The sequence below is a fragment of the Chinchilla lanigera genome, unplaced genomic scaffold, assembly GCF_000276665.1.
Source record: "Chinchilla lanigera isolate Chin_1 unplaced genomic scaffold, ChiLan1.0 scaffold00019, whole genome shotgun sequence".
In the NCBI taxonomy this organism is placed as follows: domain Eukaryota; kingdom Metazoa; phylum Chordata; class Mammalia; order Rodentia; family Chinchillidae; genus Chinchilla; species Chinchilla lanigera.
This window is the reverse complement of record NW_004955420.1, coordinates 12,211,444-12,234,216: the sequence shown is the minus strand read 5'-3', so window position 1 is coordinate 12,234,216 and position 22,773 is coordinate 12,211,444. Positions and strand designations below refer to the sequence as shown.

General features: G+C 51.2%; 2 protein-coding genes across 3 annotated transcripts in view; one reads left to right on the top strand and one right to left on the bottom strand.

Annotated features, from left to right (window-relative positions):
- Muc4 (mucin 4, cell surface associated) overlaps positions 1 to 5,416 on the top strand; it is a 46,040-nt gene extending 40,624 nt beyond the window's left edge. The window contains exons 22-25 of the mRNA XM_013513367.1: positions 1,589 to 1,653; positions 1,745 to 1,989; positions 3,634 to 3,796; positions 4,851 to 5,416. Coding sequence (XP_013368821.1) covers positions 1,589 to 1,653; positions 1,745 to 1,989; positions 3,634 to 3,796; positions 4,851 to 5,046 — 669 coding nt within the window. The 3' untranslated portion in view covers positions 5,047 to 5,416. The remainder of the gene's footprint in view (positions 1 to 1,588; positions 1,654 to 1,744; positions 1,990 to 3,633; positions 3,797 to 4,850) is intronic.
- On the bottom strand, positions 4 to 21,551 carry Muc20 (mucin 20, cell surface associated). 2 transcript variants are annotated; one of them, XM_013513370.1, is made up of 4 exons: positions 21,372 to 21,551; positions 16,674 to 18,314; positions 14,189 to 14,280; positions 4 to 98 (listed from the first exon to the last, which is right to left on the bottom strand). In XM_013513370.1, the coding sequence occupies exons 1-4, from the start codon at positions 21,445 to 21,447 to the stop codon at positions 48 to 50; spliced, it is 1,860 nt and encodes a 619-aa protein (XP_013368824.1). In that variant the 5' UTR covers positions 21,448 to 21,551; the 3' UTR covers positions 4 to 47. The 2 variants fall into 2 exon arrangements, with proteins under 2 accessions (XP_013368824.1, XP_013368823.1); XM_013513369.1 differs by lacking the exon at positions 4 to 98 and adding an exon at positions 8,366 to 8,704.
- Between the last annotated feature and the right edge of the window lie 1,222 nt (positions 21,552 to 22,773).

Here is a 22,773-nt window from a genome sequence, read left to right as displayed (position 1 = left end):
GTGCTGATGGCGATGCGTCTTGGTGGTATCTGGCGAGGGCAGGGCTGTCACTTCCTCAGGGAAGATGGGATGGGGTCAGGAACTTCAGCAGAGAGACCCTGGGAGGGGTTAGACTCAGCAGTCACTATTAGCGGAACCTAAGGGGCCACGTCACCCATCCCCCTGAGCTCCTCTCGAGACCTGAGCTTTGGGGTGTGATATGAGAGAAACACTAGGGATATTTCCCCTGCGCTCTGACTTCCCCGGGGAACTGGGGGTCCCTCCTCTTGGCCTGCAGGCCCTGTCCGCACCTTGATCACAGGCAAAGCAGCTGAGCTCTACTGCACACGGGGTTCAGATCCCTGCCTGCCACTTGCTAGAATCATGTGATCATCACACAGGCAGCTAGACAAAGTGGTGCACACTGGGGTCCCTGAAGCTTAGGAAGCACTAAGAGTGGAGGTTCCCTAGTTCAAGGCCAGCCCAGGCAATGTAGCAAGACCCTGCCTCAAAATTAAAAAATAAAAAAAGCTGGAAGTATATAGCTCAGTATTCCCTGAGTTCAATCTCTAGTACTACAAAAAAGAAAACAAGAAGGAAGAAAGGGAGGGAGGAAGGAAGGAAGGAAGGAAGGAAAAAAGGGAAGAAAGAAAGAAAGGAAGGAAGAAGGGAGGAAGGGAAGGAGGAAGGATAAAAAAGAGAAATTAGATAAGTTAGTGGCTTGTGTATATAGTGTTAATGACAGTATCTATATCAAAAGTTTGAGTCAAGGTTTAAATAATAATGTGAGTAAAGTACTTAGCATGGTGCCTGAAACACACAAGTTTATAATAATTCAAAAGTTACAGGCATAGTGGCACACGTGTGTAATCCCAGCACTTGGGAGACTGAAGCAGGAGGATCTCTGAATTTGAGGCCAGCCTAGTAAGAAAAAAAAAAAAAAGAAGAAGAAAATTATTAGTGTTGCTATTGCTACTACCGCAGCACCGCACACGCTGAGGGGTAGAATCTGTTGGCCTTGGTCTGCTGCACCTGACTGTGGGCTCCTAGAGCACAGGCCACTCCTGAGTCGCCTTGACCACCTGGCACCTGACCGCCCCTAGGTCCAGCTAAACTGATGTTTTGAACACACGGAGGTGGGGCTGAGTGGGTGAGCAGGATCAGATCCTCCCTCTTTTTGGTGGTACTGGGGGTTGAACCCAGGGCCTTGGCACTGAGCTACATCCTCAGTCCTTTTTATATTTTTTTAAATTTTGAAACAGGGTCTTTCTAAGTCACTGAGTTGCCCAGGCTGGGTTAAAACTTGCAATCCTCCTGCCACAGCCTCCCCAGTGCTGGGATCACAGGCGTGTGCTGCCATGTCCTTCTCAGACTCTCCCCTTGTGACGTGAGGCCAGAGAGGGAAGAATGTAAAGCGCCTCATTTACCGCCAAGTCTGACTGAGCAAGGCCTCAGCCCAGTCACTGGCCTGGGAGTGTGGGGGGAGATGTGCCCGGTCTTGGGCGACTATGGAAAGGTGACCCTGACAGGATGAACAGGCGCAGGGACAGTGGCTGTCTCTGTCTCGGCCTCACCGCCACCACACGCTCTCTGCCATCCTCCCTCCCAGGTGGCGTATAAGCTGGGGCACCTGGACGTGCGGGCCTTTCTCCGCAACAGCCGTGTGGAGCGCGGGTGAGTGCGTGGACTGTCCCTGTCTGGGCCCTGGTCTCCACCCGACCTCTCCCTGGCCACCTGAGGCGCTCACTGTTCCTCTCCCACACAGCCAATCCACTGAGGCACTGCCCTCCGGACGCCACTCCATCCAGCACTGGACGGTGGTCTCGGAGTTCGAGTACCATCCCCGGGGCCCTGTCATCCACTTCCTGAACAATCAGCTCCTGAACGCGGTGGTCAGCGCCTTCCTCCCCCAGGCTCGGGGCGTGAGGCAGAGGAGGAGCACAGAGGCCCGGACCAACGTGACCTTCCAGCCCATCAGCAGGGAAGATGTGTTGGACATCCGGGCTCCGCGTGAGTCATTCGATCTTGTACAGGGACAATTAGGGGGGACAGAGGCGGGTAAATGGAGCAAGGTCACTGTCACAGATCGCTGACCCACACACCATGGTGGACAAGGGTTCCCAGGGGACCCACAGCCAGGGAGTCGTTTCCCCCAGGTACTGCTAATGGTTTCGTAGTTTTCTTACAACGCCATTGCGCTAGACACACACAATGACATCCCTTCCACCACTGCCCCCAGCCGCAGGGTGTCCAGGTGGACACTGGGGAGCGGCCAGGGGCAGAGATGCTCTTCCTGGAAGAGCAAGCACAGCCCCAAGCCAGGCCTCAACGCCCAGTCTGGACTGACCTGGGTTTCCAGGGCCCCTGTCAACCATCACAGCCCTTGGTTCCCTTGGAATGGGAAGACAAAGGAACAGTTCCCACCACTGCCATCATTTTCGGGAATGGAGTAGAGAATACGGAGGAGAGTGACCATTCCCAAGGCAGCAGGAACTGCTCTCCCGCTTGGGCCCCGCGCCAGGCTAAAGCTGCTTCTAGAGCCCGGCGTCCAGCCCCTTCCACTTGGGGCATCTGTGTGGGGGAGTCGGGGTGGTGGAACAGGGGGGGGGGAAGGGAGCAGTCCTAAGATGCTTGTTCAAGAAAACCCACAGTTTTTATTGGATAAGCACAAAAAACTTTAGAAAACACAGGTTCAAAAGAAGCAAGAGAAAACCCTGTAATCCCAATTCCCAGAGACACTATTTTGTACATAGCTTTCTTAACTTTCTCCTCCTCCTCCTCCTCCTCCTCTTCCCCTTTTTTTCTTCTTCCTCTTCCTCTTTTTTGTTTGTTTTTGAGATGGAGTCTCGCTATATAGCTCAGGATGGCCTTGAACTCACTAGGCAACCCAAGCTGGTCTTAAACTCAAGGTGATCCTGCTGCCTCAGCCTCCTAAATGCTGGCATTATAGGCATGTGTCACTATGCCCAGCCCTAAACTTTCTTTTCTACCTGGCAACCTAGACACATGAATTTTTTTAATTAAGGGATTGAGTTATATCTACTGTTTGATAGGCTCCACATTAAATAATGGTGGATATATTACCCCACATTTGGGTACATATTTCCCTTGGTACTGTATTTTATAATGTATTTGAATATAGTGTCTTAGATTTTAAATACATGGTGATAATAGTCACCATATATTGAGTGCTTACTGTATCAGTCAGTATTGTGTATTCTCCCTATGGTATCTCATTTAAATCCCACATCTACATAAGTGTTAATGTTATAAATAATTTTTAAAATATGGAAATGGAGGCAGAAAAAGTCAGGAATTTTTCCCTAAATTAAAAAACTAGTTAGTAGCAGAGTTCAAGTTTTCTCTCGGGTCTGGCCAACTTCGAAGCATCTGCTCTTCACTAATACATTTTCCATACTGGCCAACTGTCATTCCCTTTGTAAGAATATACAATAACTTACTCACCAAGATTGCCTCCTCTTAAACACTGTTGATATCAACCACACCCATCCAGTTCCCCACAGGAAGATGTACCTGTGCACCCTCACTCTTCCAAGTATTTCTCAGGATAAAGCCCTGAACGCGGAATTCTGGATCGAAAAGTTATGAACTGTTGATCACCTGCTTTCTGTGTGTCTCTGTCTTTCCTGACAGTAAACTCGAACAACCTGAGCTTGTATTTCAAGTGCGACGGTTACGAGGGCTACCGCCTAGTCTACAGCCCCGAGAACGGAGTCACCTGCGTGTCCCCATGCAGCGAGGGCTACTGTCGGCACGGAGGCCAGTGCCAGCACCTGCCGGATGGGCCGAACTGCAGGTGGGAGGTGGCTTCCTTTGGATGGGAGATCAGGGAACAGGGGAGAGGGCCCTGGGGAGGAGAGTGCGTGGAGAATAAAGATGCTGTCCTAAGGAGCCCAAGGTGGGTGTGATGACCGCTCTGCAGGTGTGAAAGCTGCAGCTGAGGGACTATAGGTCACCTGCCCAGGGCACCCAGGAAGTTACCAGCAGGACACCGTGCTGTCCCCTTGGGGGAAAGGATCCCGCGGAGGAGGCTGCCTAAACTAGCCCTTTAAGCCCCGTCCAGACATTAACAGTGTGAGAGGCTCCCAGGAGACCTCTGATCGCCTCAGTTCCCTGGTCCACACTCACTCCACTGCGGTCCTAGATGAGGTCAAAGGAGAGGGCGGGGTTTGTGACTGCGCTCCTGCCCTTCTGGTGGGGGCAGGGTCTGTCCACTGCCCATGCGCACTTGTCCCCTGCGGGGCCGCGCTTTACAACTATGCATGTGCACTTTGGGGATTGACTTCTGCTCACGGCTGTCCCAGGGGGCGGGATTTGTTGATTGCACGTGCGCACTTCTGTCCCAAGGGCGGGGTCTGTGACTGCACGTGCGGGCGTGTGTCTGGGAAGGGCAGCGGACTCAAGAATTCACGCCCAGGTGGTTTGGGGGTTTTTTTGGTGTTTTTTTTTGTTTTGTTTTGTTTTTTTGTTTTTTTTTTTTTGTCTTTTTGAGACAGGGTCTTGCTATGCGGTTCAGGCTGGCCTTGAGCTCACTATGTAGCCCAGGCCGGCCTCGAACTCGCAAAGATCCTCCTGCCTCAGCCTCCCGAGTGCTGGGATTACAGGCATGCGCCACCACGCCCGGCAAAAAGTTAATTTTTTTTTTTTTGTGTGTGTGTGTACCGGGGATCGAACACACCGAGGTGTTTTAAGGCGCACTCATTGATCCTTTGCCTGGGGTCTTAATCCAGCTCAGCCCCTGTACCCTGGGTGGACTGTCCTGTCCAAGACAACTTCACTGGCCCCAGCAGCAGCCAGGTGGGGAGGCCGAGCCCTTCCTGGCCGCTGACTGTGCCCCTCTCTGTCTCCAGCTGCCAGTCTTTCTCCATCTACACATCCTGGGGCAAGCGCTGCGAGCACCTGAGCTTGAAACTCGACGCCTTCTTCGGGATCCTTTTCGGGTCCCTGGGCGCCCTCTTGCTGCTGGGGGTCGTCGTCTGGGTGGCCCTGCGCCTATGGGGCCCGGCCAGGCCCAAGTTCTCCTACCCTCTTCGCTTGGAGAACTGAGGCCTCGCCCAGGTGGCTGCTGTAGACCCTGACCTCCCCGCACAATGGTCCTCCTTCACGCACCATTGCTTCGGGGACACTGGATGGGGAGGGGATGAGGGTGACCGGGACTCTGCAGGAGGAGCGGATGACAGAGGGCTTGCGACTGGCGTTCTACAGTGTTAGACCCAAGCGCACAGAAGGGGCCGTGAAGACGCAACACACCAGTGAGTGGGTTCTCACCCGGCACACCCGGGAGGAGGTCACTGGCCTGTGTGGGAAACGTGTGTGCAAGCTACTCAAACGCACAGCACAGCTGCTCCAAGTTAACCAAAATGCCTTTACACACAAAACTCTGGTTTACTGCTCATTAAAGTTGGTTTAAATGAAATGCCTCTGACTTTTTTATCTCCTAACTATGGATTCCATCCCCAATTTTCTTCTGGTGGCTGCAGAGCTAGGCACAGGGCGTCCCCCAACCATGAGCAGGCACAGGGCGTGGAGGTTAAGTGTTCCGCAGGTGACAGAGGCATAAGAGCTGATGGGATCTTGCCCTACTTCAGCTGAGTTACTCCACGCTGGGAAGCCGTGGATGCCACAGTCCTGAGGAGGGTCCTTGCATCTAAATCGTCTTTCCTCACCCCAAACGCAGACTGTGATAGTTTGGATGTGTTTTCTCTCCCAAATTTCCTATGCAGGAAACTCCTCAGCATGGCTCTATTGAGCTGGTGGACTGTTTAAGAGGTTGGGCCTCCTGCAAGGTAATCAGGTTGTGGGATATCATCCTCAGAAGAGATGAATGTGTTTCTCAAAGGATTCCCCAGTTAGTTCCCTGAAGAGTGTTTGATACAGTAAGGACCCCCATGGCTTCCTCTGCATGCGGCTTACCCGCTTCCTGTTTCACTGCTAGGTTGTAACCCAGCCAAGGAAGCCCTCATCAGGAACAAATAGATGAGGCCATTCAGTCTTGGGCTTCCGGCCTGCAAAACTGTGAATAAGCCCTGCTGGGGCATTTTGTTATAGAAACAGAAAATGTTGGGAGAGGGCGTATTTGTTGCTTTCCCATCACCGGGACAAAATACGTGACATCCACAAATTGAAGGAGGAGAAGTTTGTTTGGTTTATGGTTTCAGAGGATTCTGTCCATGGTTGTCTGGCTTCAAAGCAGAAACAGTACAGTGGAAGGGCCTGGCAGAGGACAGCTGTCCAACCCACGGCAACCAGGAAGCAGAGAGAGAGAAGGGAGACACTGGAGACAAGAATACATCATCCCATGTCACACCCCACGGAGCCACGCCAATCAGGCTCCGCCTCCTAACAGCACGTCCAGCCCAGAACTCATCCCAGTCACTGCCCATCGATGTAAAATAAATCTGCCTCTAAATCCTGGATGTCATTTTGGTATTTCTGTTTGCCATTGCAATATCATTAAATTTATCTGTCTTTTTTAACTGAGTGTCCGCAGGAGAGGCCTTCTCAGCAGACTGAGCAATGTCACCAAGGTCCCCAGACCTAGCAGGCCTGATGCATCCCGGGACAGCAAGGAAGTCAGTGTGACCTACAGTGAGCCAGTTATGGGGCTAGGGGAGCAGCACCGATCCACAGGGCTTCGCTGCCATGGTCAGAACTCTGCTTCTCTCCCAAATGGACCGGGCGGGTTGGGAGCAGAGGAGAGCACACGGCCTGCTGTGCCTCACGAAAAGCCAGCTCTGGCTGATGTGCTCGGACAGGACTGGGGCTGGCGGGCAAAAGTGTAGATGGGGATCTGAAAGAACCCTGAGCAGTCAGGTGAGAGAGGAGGGCATCTGGGACCATCTGGGCAATGCCAGGGGCCATGATAAGGAGAGGTCAGATTCTGGGTAGTCAGCAGACCAACCACATTTCCTGGTGTAAAATGTGGGAGAAAGAGAAGAATAAAGATCGGCTCCAAGGACTTGGGCTTGAGCAACTGAAGGATGAGACTAATTTTACCCATGACAGGGGAAGACACAGGCAGAGCAGGTTGAAGGGCAAAGGGCAGAACCTCAGTTTCAGCAGTGGAGGATGTGAGGTCTTTGCCGTCCACATGGAGAGGCTGAATACACAACGGAATGCATACAATAGCAAGAGTCTTATATAAGAGCTGGGATTGTCGATGTTTTTTCTTTCTCTTTTCTTCCCTCTCTTTTTCTTTGAAAATTTTAAAATCATAAGCAATTTTTGCTTTTATAATAGAAAAAATCCATATTTAAATTAAAAATAATAATAATAGCACTAGGCATAGTGGCACACATCTATAATATCAGCACTTGGGAGGCTGAGGCAGGATTGCTGCAAGTTAGAGGCCAGCCTGGGCTACATAGTGAGTTTAAGGTCAGCCTAAACTACGTAGCGAGATCCTGTCTCAAAAAAAAAAATAAAAAAATAATAATAGGATGTGAGTTATAAATATGGGTGGAATAGTTGAGTATTGAAGATTTTTCTTTTAGATTTGCTTTTGTGTGCAGAATTTGAAATTTAAATCAATTCAACAAACATTTCCCATGATCCTGTCTCAGGCCAGGTGACCCGCTGGGTTCAAGGGATTAGAGGTGAACGAAGATGGTCCCTGTCCTGAGGGAGCCTGCTGTTTTGGATGGATGTTCCCCAGGGCCTGTGTTGGAAAGGCGTGGTCCCCAGAGTGGCTCTTTGGGAAGACGGTGGAGGCTTTAGGAGGTAGGTCCTTAGGCCATCGGGGCCCCTCGGCTCCTTCCTCTCCCTTTCTTTCATTTCCTGGCCATGAGCTGAGCCGTTGGCTCCACCTTGCATCCACAGGGCTGCCTCCCAGCAAGCCCACCCGAGCCTCACAGCAAAAGATCTGCCTGCCCTTGACTGAAAACTCCAAAACTGTGAATCAAAATAAATCTTTTCTCTTAATAAATTCATTATCTCTAACAAGGGGACTAACAGAGAGCTCAAGGTTCAACAAACTGCAGGAGTGGCCTCCGTCAGTGCCATGATCCAGGTGTAAACCAAGAAGTGGGGAACATGAAAGGCAGAGGGAACCTACTTGTATTGGGTTTACATCCAGAAATGACACCCCAAGCTCTCATTAGCTGAGAGGGAGGCTTTTGGGGAGGTGGCTGGGTCTTGGGGGCACTGTAGCTCAAAATGCACTCCCCCCCCAGCCAGTATACTTCAGTTTCTGTCAGTTGCCTAGGTAACACTTCCTGTTACAGTTCTGACCATGCACGGAAACTGTGAGCCAGGATAACCGCTTCTCCTTTAGGTTGTGTGGGTTGAGTATTGTGTCCCAGCGATGAGAAAGGGACTCAGACAGCTATGCAACCTAAACGCCCACAGTACGCAGACCACATAGAAGTGCAGGGATGGATCAGGTCTCTCTTTATTGACCACAATACCAGGGAAGTGAAGGACACCACTGCATACAGGGGAAGCCCACCCCCACACAAAAGTGAGCCCGGACCCTGCAGTCCTTCTGGATAAGGGCTTGGGCCACCTGACCTTCACAGGAGCCTTCTGAGTCCCCGTCAGCACAGTCACGCGGCTCCAGTCTGTCAGCGGGCTCAGGCCACCAGCAGGGCTGTTCTTCCTTGGCACAGGGAACATGCCTGGCTGCAGCTGATATCCTTTAGCTCCTCTGGATGCGCAGTAAGGAAAGGTGGGCAAGGGGCAAGCGGTTTTGCAGCTCACACTGGAGCTGGAAAGCGGAAGGAGCCAGAGCTAGTCCAGTCTATCCGGCCCACAAGCATCACAGGCTAAGGGCAGGAGAGGACCGGAGGAGGGAACATCCACAACACTCCTCCAGTGTCGTTATGCCATTTAAACCTCACACCAACTTGTGAAGCAGGTATTATCATCCTCATTTTATAAGGAAGAACTCAGCCAAGGGTACGCAGGTAGGGACTGGAACTCATACTCAGGTCTTTGTGGCCCATGATCTAAACCACAGAGCTAGTAGGGTCCACTGTTCCCTCCGTCCTCCACGTGCTCCACTTCTGGGTTTGGACACGGATCATAGCACTTACCGATACCGTGTGCTGGCGCAGAGTCCCACACGACTGGCTGCCCCGCAACAATCCCGCCTGGCCTGCTGCCTGCCTGCTTCTTGGCTGGCTGACCTGGGCCTGATCTCCCTGGCTTTTGGGCCCATCGGTGGGCTCACATCTGACATTCGACCCTGGCTTCCCTCTTCACCTCCATTCCCACCTGCTCTTACTTTGATCTCCATGGGCAGAGGGCAGTTGTCACATATGTGGTTGTCTCACATCAAACCCCCAACATTCAGAGCACCCCTCAGGGGCCTCTCTGCCACTAAAGGAACTTGAGGACCCGGGAGTTGCCTATTCCGGGCCTGGAAGGGGTTTGTGGGCACAGAGCTAAGCTCAGCCAATGGGATGCTCCCATTGAGGGCTCTGACTTTGAAGCAGGCGACTGGAAGGCCGAGGCAGAGGGCCCTTTGCACAGTTAGTGCAGGCAGCATGACGTCCACTGGCTGTGGAGCATCTAGTACTGACTGTGGCCAGCAGGAGCAACAGTGTCCCAGCCAGTGTGCCTCCTGCCTGTTTTCCAAGCCTGCTCCTCTGAGGTTCCTTTGATTCTGTGCAACTAGGACCCTGCCAACAAATGCCCCTTTTACTTATGACAGATGGTGGCTGGGGTTTTGCCTGCAGTGAAGAATCCTACCTGCAATGAGCACATCCTGCCTCCATCTGCTAAGGGTCACCACCTCCCCATGACGTAGGCCTCTACCCCCAGCCCAAGGGCAGTTGGCTACCCCCAGACAGCACCTCTGCTGGGTTTGCCCTTACAAGGGTGACCCTGAGCCTGCACTGTAGATGGCTTGTGGTGCCATTAGCTGTGAGCAGTGCCACATGCCACTGACGGGGCACTGCCCAAGGAATGAGCCACACTAGACTTGCCTGCAGTCTGTTCTCACCGATGACGCTGAGCTTAGCCACCTGCCACTTCTACACACTGCATCTCTTACTTTGCGAAATCTGCACTGGCCTGACCCAGTCTAACCTTCCAATAATCCACACCATCTCCAAAAGCTCTAACCCAAAATTTCAAAAGTTCACCATTGGAAACTCTGCCCAATAATCTGAGTTCAAGAGAATTTTCCCAACTTGTTATACAAACACATCCCAGTCTTGGTCTCCATCTAGAGCATATTTCAATGGTTTTTATTCTATGTAGTGTCCCTATTTCATCTGGGGCAAATCTACGGGGTTTGACAACAAATGTGGTGAATCTACATTTTAAAGATTTTCTTACAGTGAAAGTCACATTGCCATTAATGACCCTGAAAAATCTCCCCCCTCACTTCAAACACACTTAGCCCATCATTTTTGCCACTTTCTAAGTAGTGTTGGAAGTCTTTTGTGAATGTCTTTAGTTGTCTTGGTGTCTTGACTCAGTTCAATACTAGAGGTTTTTTGGTACCGGGAATCAAACTCAGAACCTTGCATTTGCGAGGCAGGTTCTTGTGCCACTGAGCTATATCCTTGGTCCCTCAGTTCAAAACATTTACCTTCCATGGTCATTTTTATTTGGGGAAGAACCACAAGCCGCACAGTACCAGTTCCAGTGAATAAGGTGGACGAAGACACACTGTTGTGTTTTCCCAGCCTGCCTTTCCAGTGGATGGCACCTGGCAGCAGTGTTTACCATTATTTTGATCACACCTCATAAAGATATTCATGAAAGAGTTCTTCCAGAACTGCTTCAGAGAGTGGCAAGAACGGTGGGATAAGTGTGTTTGAAATGAGGGGGAGGACTTGGAAGGGGATTAATGGCAATGTGTCTTTTACTGTAACACACTTTTTAAATTTATACATTCACTGTAGATTTTGATTACAAAATATTTTATTGGTACTGATTGGTGGTTCTTGCAGGCCAGTGAGACCAGTCCTTCTCTAGATAATATGCAAATCTCAGGAGAGGGAGATTGTTATAGTTTAGCTCTAGACTGTCCCCCAAAAGTCTCATGTGTTCAGAGGTGGGTCATCTAGAAGGTGACTGGGTTATGGGACACTATACTTGTCACGGGATTCACCCATTGATGAGCTCCTCCTCTGTCAGGATGTGGGGCTTGGCTGTAGGAGGTGAGTCACTGGTATGTGACCTGGAAGAGTGTATTCTTTCTTGTCCCTGGCTCCTCCTTTCCATCTATTTCATGGTTGCCATGGGTTTAAGCAGCTGACTTCTACACGTTCTTCTGCCATACTGTTTCTGTCTTGAAGCCTGCCTACTAAACCATGAGCCAAATTAAACCTCTCCTCCTTTAAATTGTGTCCCAGTGACTGGAGAGCTGACTAGTGCAGGAAGTTGGTACCAAAGAGGTAGGACTGTTGCTGTGATGTTGTTCAGAAGACTTTGGGACTAGTTCACTAGATGAGCATAGAAAGTTTTGGAGATATAAACTACAGAAGCTTTTAATGCTGTAAGCAGAGCCTGATGGGTGATTCTAGTTGGAGCTTGGAAAATCAGAATTCTGATAGGAATGTAGATAGCAAAGGCTAGGCTCTGGATGTTTTGGTTGGGTTCAAGAACTCTACTGGCAGTTGGACAAGAAGCCATGTATATTATACTCTGGCTAAAAATTTACCTACATTTTGCCTATGTCCTGAGACATTGCAGGATACTGAGATTAAGGACTAATAAATCTGGACTGGTTAATCTGGTAGAGGAAATTTCAGTGCAGCCCAACATTCAGACTGTGTGGTATGGGCACTGCTACACGTGTTTAACCAGTTTTAATATGAGAACTGGGAGGCAAAAAAAGCAGAATATAAAAAATTTAAAATTTAAACATCAGCTCAGAAGTAACCATGTATAGAGTTGGAGCCAAAATAGATATGGCTGCTTAAGAGATTAGTGCCATTAAATAGAAACCAAGTACTTTGTACAGAGGGCATTCCAAGAATCAGAAAGACTACACTCATGTAAGCTTCAAAGGTGCAAAAATGTAAATCTTTCATTTGAGAAGAGAACCCCTGGGCCCCCTGCTCAATTGTTCTGTTTTTGTTTTTTTTGTTTTTGGTGCCGGGAATCAAACTCAGGACCTTGTGCTTGCTAGGCAAGCACTGTATCATGGAGCTATATCCCTGACAAAAATAAGATGCCAGTGATGTCACTGTTCTCATTTTTCGGTGTGGGGGGTAGGTATCAGGAATTGAACTCAGGACCTTGCACTTGTCAGGCAGGCGCTTATGCCACTGAGCTTTATCCCTGGCAAATTAGTGCTTGCTTTTTTTGGGGGTTGTTTTGGTTCTGGTTTTGTTTGTTTGTTTGTTTTGGTACTGGGAATCAAACTCATGACCTTGTGCTTGCCAGGCAGGTGCTGTATCACTGAGCTATATCCCCAGCCTGCCCCTGCTCAAGAAGGGCCACTTAAGGAATTGCTCCCTTGGATTCTTTTCACTGTGCTCAGCCATCCAGACACCCAGAAGCTACTGCTGGTGCCATGATCCAAGTGGGCATGACTGCTACCCACAATATGGCAGACGTTGACATTGTTCACATGATAGTGTGCAGAATGCAAGAGTTGAGGGGTCAGAGAAGCATCCACCTAGGTTTCAAAGGAAAGACCTGAAGGCCAGGCAAGGAACCCCAGAGAGGATAGGGCGTGAAGCTGTGGAAATGAAGCCAAAGTTGTAGTGGAGACCCAAAGAGTTTGGAAATGCCAGGAACGTGGACAGTCTACTGGGGAAAGCTACAGGCTGTGAGTGGAGTCAGTTCAAGAGAGAGGCTAGGTGTGATGCAACCAGCAAAACCATAGGGATGGGGCTACCCTTTGGAGCTCACATCTCATCACCATGTGCCTCAGATGCCAGACATGGAGCTACAGGACTTAAGGCCTGACCAGTTGGGTTTTGTTCCACTTCTTTTTTATCCCCCTATTCCTCCCATTTGGAATGGGAATGTTTGCTCTATGTTATTGCATTTCGGGAGTATTTAACTTTCTTTTTTATTTTTGCAGTGGCTCACAGCTATGAGTTTCCCTTGAATCCCAGGGGAGAGTATGGACTTGAACTTTTCAACAATGTGGGAATTGCTATGACTTTAACAATTCTTTTTTTGGTTAGGGAGAGGGTCTAGGAATTGAAACCAAGGCCTTTTCACTGAGGTATTCACTAGCTTTTTTGCATTTTTTGCTTTGACACAGGGTCTCACTAAGTTGTCAAACTGGGTTTCAAATTTGCACTCCTCCTGCCTCAGCCTCACAGAATGCTGAGATTACAGGTATGCACCACCACACCTGACTACTTTGGTGACTCTTAGAGATGGACTAATGCATTTTGCATTATGAAATGGACCTAAACTTTTTGGGAGCTAGGGGCAAAATAGTAAGAGTTAGATCTAGAATCTCCCCCAAAAGTCTCATGTGTTCAGAGGTGGGACTTTGGAAGGCAGTTGGATCATGGGGGCTCTATACTCATCAGTGATGAGTTCATGTGTTGCTAGGAAGGGGGGTTGGTTGGAGGAGGTGGGTCACTGGGGGCGTGACCTGGAAGGGTGCGTTCTTGCTCTGGGCTCCTCCCTCCCCTCTCTGCTTCCTGGCTGCCAGGCAGTGAGTAGCTTTCTTTCACCATACTCTTCTACTATGACGTATCTGCCTTAGAGCCAGCCTGCCATGATCTGAACCCTCTGAAACCATGAGTCGAATAAACCTCTCTGCCTTTTAGTTGCAGCTATTGGGCATTTTGGCCAAGTGATGGGAAAGTGACTGATAGAGAACAGTCTTGTGAATATAGATTGAGCAAAGGACATCTCTGTCTAAAGCATAATGGGAGCAGAGTAGACAGAGAAAATCCTCATGTTCACGTTTGAGCTACTGGACTCAGCCTTAGCTGAAGGTGCAGAAGCCACTTATCAGTTTCTTGGACCTCCCTTTTCCATGTGAACTACCGTGACTTGGGTTTCTGCCACTTGCAAGCTAGAATCCTGCTGACCTGCCCATCAGTATCACAGAACTTCCCCTCAGGAGCTAGAAGGCCTGTATTTCCTTGGACCTGAAGAAACTGGGGCTGGGGAGAGGAATTCGTTTACATTGCACAGAAGAGGAAAGAAGGAAGGGAAACCAGGCAGAAGCAAAACCAGGCAGGGATCCTTCCACGCAGTGACTGCAGCCCCGAGAACCTCTCCCTCCACTCCCTTGGCCCCCACAGCGCCCACTCACCTGCTGCACCAGCCTCTCCGCCCTTGTAGGCTCTGTGAGGTCTTCCAGCGAGGCCACCTTCAGCCTCAGGAGGAGGAAGTCTCCATCTGCACCTGCATGTTGGTTAAGAACAAGGAGAAGGAAATACAGTCAAGATGGGCCGGGAATCAGGTGGTGTCCCTGAGTGAGCATGACTGAGCTCCCCTGCAATGATGGCTTTCAGGGTAGAGCTGGGAATTTCCTTTTTTTTTTTTTTTTTTTTTTTTTTTTTTTGAAACAGGGTCTCCCTATGCAATTCAGGCTGGCCTTGAGCTCACTTTGTAGCCCAGGCTGGCCTCGAACTTGCAATAATCCTCCTGCTTCAGCCTCCTAAGTGCTGGGATTACAGGCATGCACCACCATGCCCGGCTTCCTGACTTAACCTCAACCAGCAATTTCTTTCTCTGGTGGAGGCTTCATCTCCTTCCCTTTCACTGGCACCGCAAAGCTATTTCTTCCCATGATAATGTAATTAGATTTGACCTAGTGATTGCTCTTCTAGAAGTTTAACCTGCATGCAAGAGCACACCCAGGAGAAATGTACTATTTACTGTAGCGCTATTTGTTGCAGCAACAAGTCAAACTACCATCCACACAGGACTGGCCAAGTAAAAGATAGAGAGACAAAGGAAATATTGAGTGATCATAGAAAAGAATAGGCCAGGTATAGTGGTACACTCTTATAATCCCAGCACTTTAGAGGCTGAGGCAGGAGGCTCACCATGAGTGTGAGATCAGCCTATTCAATATAGTGACTTCAAAGCCAGCTGGAACTACATAGTAAGACTCTGTCCCAAATAAATAAATAAATAAATAAATAAATAAATAAATAAATAAATGGCTTCCTGAGAGGAAGAGAAAATGGAGAGTTGATAATCAATAGAATAAAATTTTAGTTATGCAAGATGAATAAGTTCTAGAAATCTGCTTCCCACAGTACTTATCAGTAACAATACCGTTCTGTACACTAGAAGTCTGGTGGGATAGATCTCATGTTAACAGTTCTTAGCACAATAAAAAAAAACAAAAACACAGAGCTTGAAATCACAGAGCTAAAATGCAAGGTAACGAGGATGAACTCAACATACAAAACGAATGAAAACATTTTCCTAACCTCCAGAAAAAAAAGAATAGCTGTGTTACAGAGATCTGACTTTACCATACTCTCTGCTTGTATAAAAAAGAAGGGTGAAAAATATATAGCTGTAGACACAGATCATTGATGTATATGTGTATATATATATATATATATATATATATATATACATATCTTTTGAATTTGAAACCATGTTCCTGTGACTGTATTGCGCAGTCAATAAAACATGAAGACAAGTATTTTAATATGAAAACATGTTGATACATTGAGATTTTCAACAGAAAAGTACAATCAAGAGCCTATGTGCTTTGGAATCAAACAGGCTTGTACTTGCATCCCATTATTGTCTTTCTAGAACAATCCCATTATCTCCCTCGTATCTGTTTTCTCCTCCCACGGTTGTTCTGGAAGACAGGTTAGCAGAGATTTGCGAAGCTCAGACAGCACATTCAGCTGGTACCAATGCTTACAGGTGGTAGAATATTTTTACATCACCTCTGCTTAGAATACAAAAGACGTCAGATAGGGTGGTTGTAGGGCAAGGTGAGGATACTCATCGGCGAGGCGTAAGGACAGAGGGATGCTGGAGAGAGGCTACAGGCTGACAGGAGCCAGGCTGAGAAGCCGCCTGTGACACGGGCTCCTGCCCTGAGTCTTAGCCGCTGTCCCAGAGCTGCTGCTGAGCTCCCCAACCTTCACCCTGGTTACCTCGGTATTTTAAGTCACTACAATGGCACAAACCCCAGCAAGCCCATCGGGGGGCTTATGTCTAGGGTTGGAACAGAGGTTTCCAAAGCTTAAAGGTCACAGTGATGGTGGGGGTGGTGGGGGTGGTGGGGTGTGTGTGTGTGTATGTGTGCGTGTGTGTGTGTATGTGTGTGTGTGTGGGTGTGTGTGTGTGTGTTTTGGAGTGGGATCTCAGGATGTGCCCAGGCTGGGTTTGAACTCATGATCCTCCAGCCTCCACCTCCTAAGCAGCTGTGATTAAATTTGGGACCTTGTTGACGTCCAGTAGTTACTCAGCAGTCAACTTCGTAGAAAGGCAGATCTGGAAAGAGCTTCGGTGCTCATTCGATGCGATCTCCTTCATCACAGGTGAAGGAGCTGAGGTCCAGAGAGGGAGTGGGATTGGTCCAAGACCACTCAGTTGTTAAGGGCAGTGCCAACATGCAGAGCTACTGCCCTGCATTTCCAGCCCTGCTCCCTTTACATACTCCACCTACCTCTGCTTATTGCTGATTTTGGCAGGAACCACTACGAGACCCTGAAGAGATGACATGGATAAGAATTCCCTTCCCTCCCAAATCCTTAAGCTTGCAGATACCCCAGAAACTCCAAGCCCCAAAGATCACACAGAGGGGAGTCACTTACCTGCAATAACTTCCGGAGTCTGGCTTGTTGAAGTAGCAGAGGATGTAGCTCTTAGGGTCTTTGGTGAGACCGTGGCTGAGGTGATGTTTGTCTCTTGGCTGCTATTGGCTGTAGTTGAAGGGACAGAAGAAAGAGATGTCCCGCTGGTGGAGAAGGCCCTACTGGTTGTGCCATCTGTGGTAAAAACCTCTGAAGCGGGCTTTGGTGCGGTTGTGGTCATGGCTGAAGTGACAACTGGCTCTTGGCTGCTGCTGGCTGTAGCCGGGTGGACAGAAGGAACACGGCCTCTTCCGGTGGGGGAGTCCCTGACGCTTGTGCTGTCTGCAGTAAAAGGCCCTGAAGGGGTGGAATTCTTGATGATGGCTCTTTCTGAAGAGACAGAGACTGAAGCTGAGGATCCAGCAGAGGAAGTCCCTTCGCACACTGTTGATGCAGCCTTGGCAGAGACTATAACTGCTCCTGAGACCACAGTATAGCTCTGTTGAGAGAGGGCTGAGGTTTCTCCCAAGCGGCCCATGCTAACTGTCACCTGAGCTCTCCTCGGGCCAGAGGTGGGGGAGGATACTGCTTTTGTTCCTGTGCTGCTGCTCGGGCGTGGGGCATCGGGGGTGGTGTTGGGGGCAGCTGACTCTGAGGTGCTAACGGTGGACAGGGTCTCAGCGGGAAATGTGTGGCTCAGGATGGGTGACTTTGCCTCAGTAGAGGCAGACAAAGCTGACGTCTCAGAGATGGACAAGGCGCTCACTCCTGTGGGGCTGCGACCTGCGTCTGAAGTCCCAGAGATGGCGGCTGCGGTTTCTGTCTCTCCGAGGAACTTGATGTGGGGGGTGCTGCGGGGGACCGAGGCTTTGCTGGAGGTGGCAACATCAGGACCCAGGTCTTGGGAGGCGGTGATGACGGCTGCAGAGCTGACTGAGGAAGAGCTGCTGTCTGAGGACGGGCTCTCAGCTTCCACCGAAGTGCGCACCAATGGCAAGGCATTGTTTGTGATGCATTTTGTCTCCTCAGAGCTGTCGTCGGTACAAAGACTGTCAGAGGTGGCTTTCATGGGATCGTTGCCTGGAGGAATCTCATCTGTAGCCTGTCCAGTCCTTGTGAAGCTGCCACTTGTGGACAAAGCCCTCACAGGGATGGTGATTGCAGCCATGAGGTCAGAAGGGATTATCTTTCTGAGTGTCTTGGTGTCTGATGTAGGGGAAATGGTCTGGGTATCCCTCGTCTCTGCGGCATGGACAGTAGTCTGAGCGTCCCTGAACCCTGTGGCAAGGGGAATGGTCTTCTCTGACGCTGGAGACATGGTCTGGGTGTCCCTGGACTCTGTGGTAGAGAAGGCGGTCTTGGTGTTCATGGTCCCTGTGACAGGGAAAGCGATCTGGGCGCCCTGGGTCTCTGAAGCCGGAGAAATGGTCAGAGTCTCCTTGGTCCCTGTTTCAGAAGCAGTGGCAGCTGGTGTTAAGGTCTTGGAAAAGGTCTCAGTGCCCAGGGTGGCGGCTGCCACAGAAAAGTGGCCTGGCTCTGTGGTCTTAGCAAGACCAGGGGTGGGGAAGGCTCCCTGCGAGCTCGTGCTGATCCCTGGCACGGCGGTTAGCACGTTGACGGTGTTTGTCGTTGTGATCGGGCATGGTCCGCTGCGGCTGGAACCTGTGTTGGATGAGACCAATGTGGTGAGCCGTGAGTGCCGGCGGACAGACTCCACACAGCTCCTGGGCTTAGGCCGTGGGCACTGCGTGTGGTTGGGGGGTGGGGATTGTTTCCCACCGTCTGTCCACATAAACCGGGAAGGAGGAGGAGGCAGAATGGGGAAGCGCAGGCCCCTGGGGGGCACAGAGCTGGGGATGCCCTGGCGGCCTCCTTGAAGCCCTGCCACAACACTTGAGCCACGAGCCCAGCTCCCGAGGCGATACTGGTCTGCAACAAGGGTGGCCAGTGTCCACCCTTGAAGGGCAAAGAAGACGGAAGTTTGTGGACCAAGAACTGCAGAGCGGGGACCAGGCTCAAGTTCCTGAAAGTTTCCTCGCCTGCTGCCCATGGACACTGTCTCATCCAACAAATGTTTCCCCACGGAAGCATTTTCTTAAAATACAAGAAAGCTCTGCAGTTGCATCTTTACAGGAACCTGGGGAGACTAAGGAAGAGGAAGCTCTCGTGTGAGTGGGCGGTGCCCTGGGCAAAAGCGGAGGCAGCGGGCAGAGTCCTTGCGGCCACAGGGAGCGAGAAGAGGGTGCCCCACCCGTGCCCATGGCCATCGTGCATCGGGCCCGGCAGCCACAGAACAGAACCCGGAACCCAGATCCCAGATCAGGAGCCCGGCAAGCAGAGGCGAACGCTGCAGAGTCGCCCAGCAGGCTTCCTGGGACAGGCTGCCAGGTCTGGCAGACAAAAACACAAGACACCTACTTAACTTTGAATTCGCATTTCAGATTGATGAATACTTGTTTTAGATATGAGGCAGTAGATAATTTTTAGTCTGAGTATTTCTCGTGCAATATTTAAGACTTATGCTAAAAAATACACTGCTGGAAATATAAAAGTATCAGGATGTCTTGTGTTCTGTCCAGGGAGCCCTGCTCTCAGAGGAGAGGGATCAAGGCCTGAAGCCCTTTCAGGCATTCTGTTGGCTTACATGGTATTTACTGACGGTATTTTTTTTTGAGGGGAGGGTTTCCGGTACCAGGAATCAAAATCACGACCTCGCGTTTGCCAGGCAGGCGCTGTGCCACTGAGCTAAATCCCCAGGCCCCTGATGGTATTACTTACACTGGTCCGAGTGTATAAACCAAGGACCGAAAGAAGAGGGGGCGGCAACAGGACGAAGTTCTGATTTTCCAAAGCCTGTAAGGGATTAGGAAGCCCCCCCTACCCCATGTCCCCTCAAGAAGTCACTTGAAAGCATGCAGCCTACTTTGAGCCTGGAGAATTTCAGGCTGCACCCTACATGCACATTAAGCACACCGTCACTGCCGCAGCTGCCCACATGAATCACACATGCCCAGGAGTCTGCCTTCTGGGTCAAGTTCCTGTCACCCCGCAAAGCCCTAGCATTTCTCTGAGCTTCCTGCCTGGCCCCCAACGTGGGGCAGCACTTTCCTGCCTCAGCCCACACAGCCAATGCCCAAGTGCTGGGCTTTTGGCACCAGACCCCTGACTTCCTCGATGCATTCTCTTCCTTTATCCTGGAGCCCCACTGTATCATTTCTGCTGCAAAAAACTCCCCACTGGCTCTAAACCCATAGGCTCCTCACCACCTGAGCTGTCACCACCCTGCCGTCTCCTGCCTGCTGGGTCTTCAGGACAGAGCACAGCCCACCCCTGCCTCAGTCGTTGCCCAGGACCCCGCAGCAACCTGGGCCGACCCACCCAGCCCAGGCAGGACAGTGTGGACACAGAGCCTGGCTCGAGTCCCTTCTCTGCTGCTCGCTGTACTGCAGTCCTGGCTCCCAGCCCGGAAATGGAGCTCAGGGCACCTATTGCAAGGGGTTGGAATGGAGAAGGCAGCACGAGCCCGGCACGCAGGGCGCATGCCGGAGGCAGTGTGGGTCAGTGGTTAGGCGCATGTGGCATCTAACTGATGCTGGATAAACGCTTCAGCCCTGTCAGCCTCAGTTTCCTCTAAACGGGTGGAGGAGGCAAGAACAGTGCCCGCCACATAGGGTTATGAGTTTGATAGTGACGTGCTAGTACAAGGAGTGCAATAAAAAACTATAGTAAATCTTTAAAAATTTTATTACAGTAAAAGACACATGGCCACGATCCCCCTCAAAGTCCTCCCCCCCCCCGCATCAAACACACCTACTCCATCCTTCTTGCCACGTCCTGAAGCAGTTCTGGAAGTCCCCTTTCCTGAGTGTCTTTACACGGCACGATCAACAAAGTAGCGAATGTTGGTGCCCAGTGTCATCCGGCAAAAAGGCAGGCTCATAAAAACATCCCTGTGTATCCTCAGCCACTTTGTGCATGGGATCTGACTTTGTTCACCCGGCAACTTCTGACTCTTTTCCAGAGTCAAAGTGACCATATTCACCCTCTGTTTGATCACCCCGGAGGGGCTGTGGGCAGGGGAGAAGCCGTATGCAGTGAGGACCAGGGGCCCTGGAGAGCTCTGTCCTTGGCTCGGTCTTGCCCTGAACCTAAATCCGCTCCACAGAAAGTCTGTGTGAAAGGTCTGTGATGAGCTCGGCGTAGTTCCCGCGAGTGACAGACCTGTGAGTGCCCTTCTTTCATCAAATCTCTGCTCTCTCTGACCCTCCCCTGTGCCTGTAGTCTGTGACAGCAGTCACACCGAAGGGGACAGCAAAGCTGTATTTGGAAGGAAAAGCTGCTGGGTAAGAAACTTGGAGGTGTCATTGTTCCGCTGCAGGCGGAGTGATCGCCAGCCGGTCCTCCCCGCCCGCCGACTCACCCTGCCACATGAAGAGGGACAAACGCAGACACCCTGTAGTGTCACACACGGCCGCCTGCATACTCATTATCAACGGGACTCACACTTCCCAGATAGCCCGTGGTTAACTGTAATGAACCAATGGGCTGGGGATTTAGCTCAGCGGCACAGCGCCTGCCTGGCAAGCGCAAGGTCCTGAGTTCGATTCCCGGTACCAGAAAAACAAAACAAAACAAAACAAAATGAACCAATGGCCGCCTGAGTGAAACTCACACCCAGAACCCTGCCGGGGCGCAGCCCAGGGCCCCCCACCTCCTTACCTGTAAATCCCCGGGAGTCTCCAGCCTCCCAGCAGAGGAGAAGAAGAGGCAGAGCCAGGGTGCAGATCAAGCCCATCCTCGCCGAGGCCCTGGTCACCACTGCCCAGCAGCCTCGCCCGCTGCCTCTGGCTGCCACCTTTTCCTGCTTCCTCCACCTGGGGGAGGGGCAGCACCTGCCTAGGTGTGCCTGGGTGGTTTCCAGCTCACACACAAGTGAGGGCCGGCAGGCAGGGCTGCCACCCGGCTCACCTTCCTGCGCCCTTGTGCTGTGATTCCCCCAGTCGTTTCCATGGCAACATCCACCCCCTTCTGCCCTGCAGGGACCAGGCACGCTGGGGCTCAGGCTCCAAGGACAGAGCCAGGCTTCGTTCCTGATCCCAGTTTTTATCGACTCCTGGGATCTCGGGAGAAGCAGAGGGGCGCTGTGAAAGTCAGCTCCCCAACCTGCACCGTGGACACGATGTCTACCTAGGAGGCTGCTGGAAGGAACGTGGGAGACAGCAAAGCTCTTCCAGAGCACCTCCTGATCGGAGCGCATCAGATGTGTGCACATCTCAGGTGCTCAAGACATGCGTGGGAGCCCCAGCACCCACTCGATCCTCAAGCAGCCAGGAGAAGAGAGGGGGCAGGCCCTGCGGTCATAGGGGGACAGCTTGCCAATGGGGTGTCACTGCATCCCTCGTCTTCTGCCTCCAAGGCCAAGCCAGGACCGTGTCCTAGTCAGTAGAGGGCACTGGGGTGGAAGGGTAAGTGCTCATCTGAGTCCCGGGGCCCAGGAGGGCAGCGAGGCAGGTGACCCAGGGACCCCACGGTGTTAGTCCAGGAGAGGGAGAATGAGGCTGGGAAATCCATCTCAGGTGTCCTAAGCAAATCCCTCAAGGGGACAAGGACAGGAGCTGTTACGGCCACAGTGTGGGACCAGATAAGGTGTCTCTGGGGCAGACAAAATGTGTGGGTGGGCACCATAGAATCACAAAACCTCAGGGCCAGAAGAAAATGTAAAACTTGGTCAAAATGTCCAGGTTCTGTTTCCAGCTCTGTCCTTCACAGTGGCCCAGGAGCCGCGAGACCTTGGAGAAGTTACCTGTCCTCTCCGAGCTTTAGTAGCCAGAGCTCCAGGTCTCCTTGGTCTCACAGTCTGGGGTTGGGTGGTGGGTGTGTGACAGTGTCTTCTAGAATTTTCCCTGTGTTAAGATGGGAGCTGACAGGACACACAAGCAGTGGTCCCAGGCCGTGGGGACTGGACTGTTCCCGGAAATGGCAGAAGGGGTCTGTGTGGGACACAACCCCTGGCCCTGAGCCAAAGACACCATTAAGACAGGGGAGGAAGCCAGCGAGCAGGAGGCCCTTCTCGGCCACCTCCCTCCCACCGTGCCCCGCCCCAGGGGGACAGGTGGGCTTC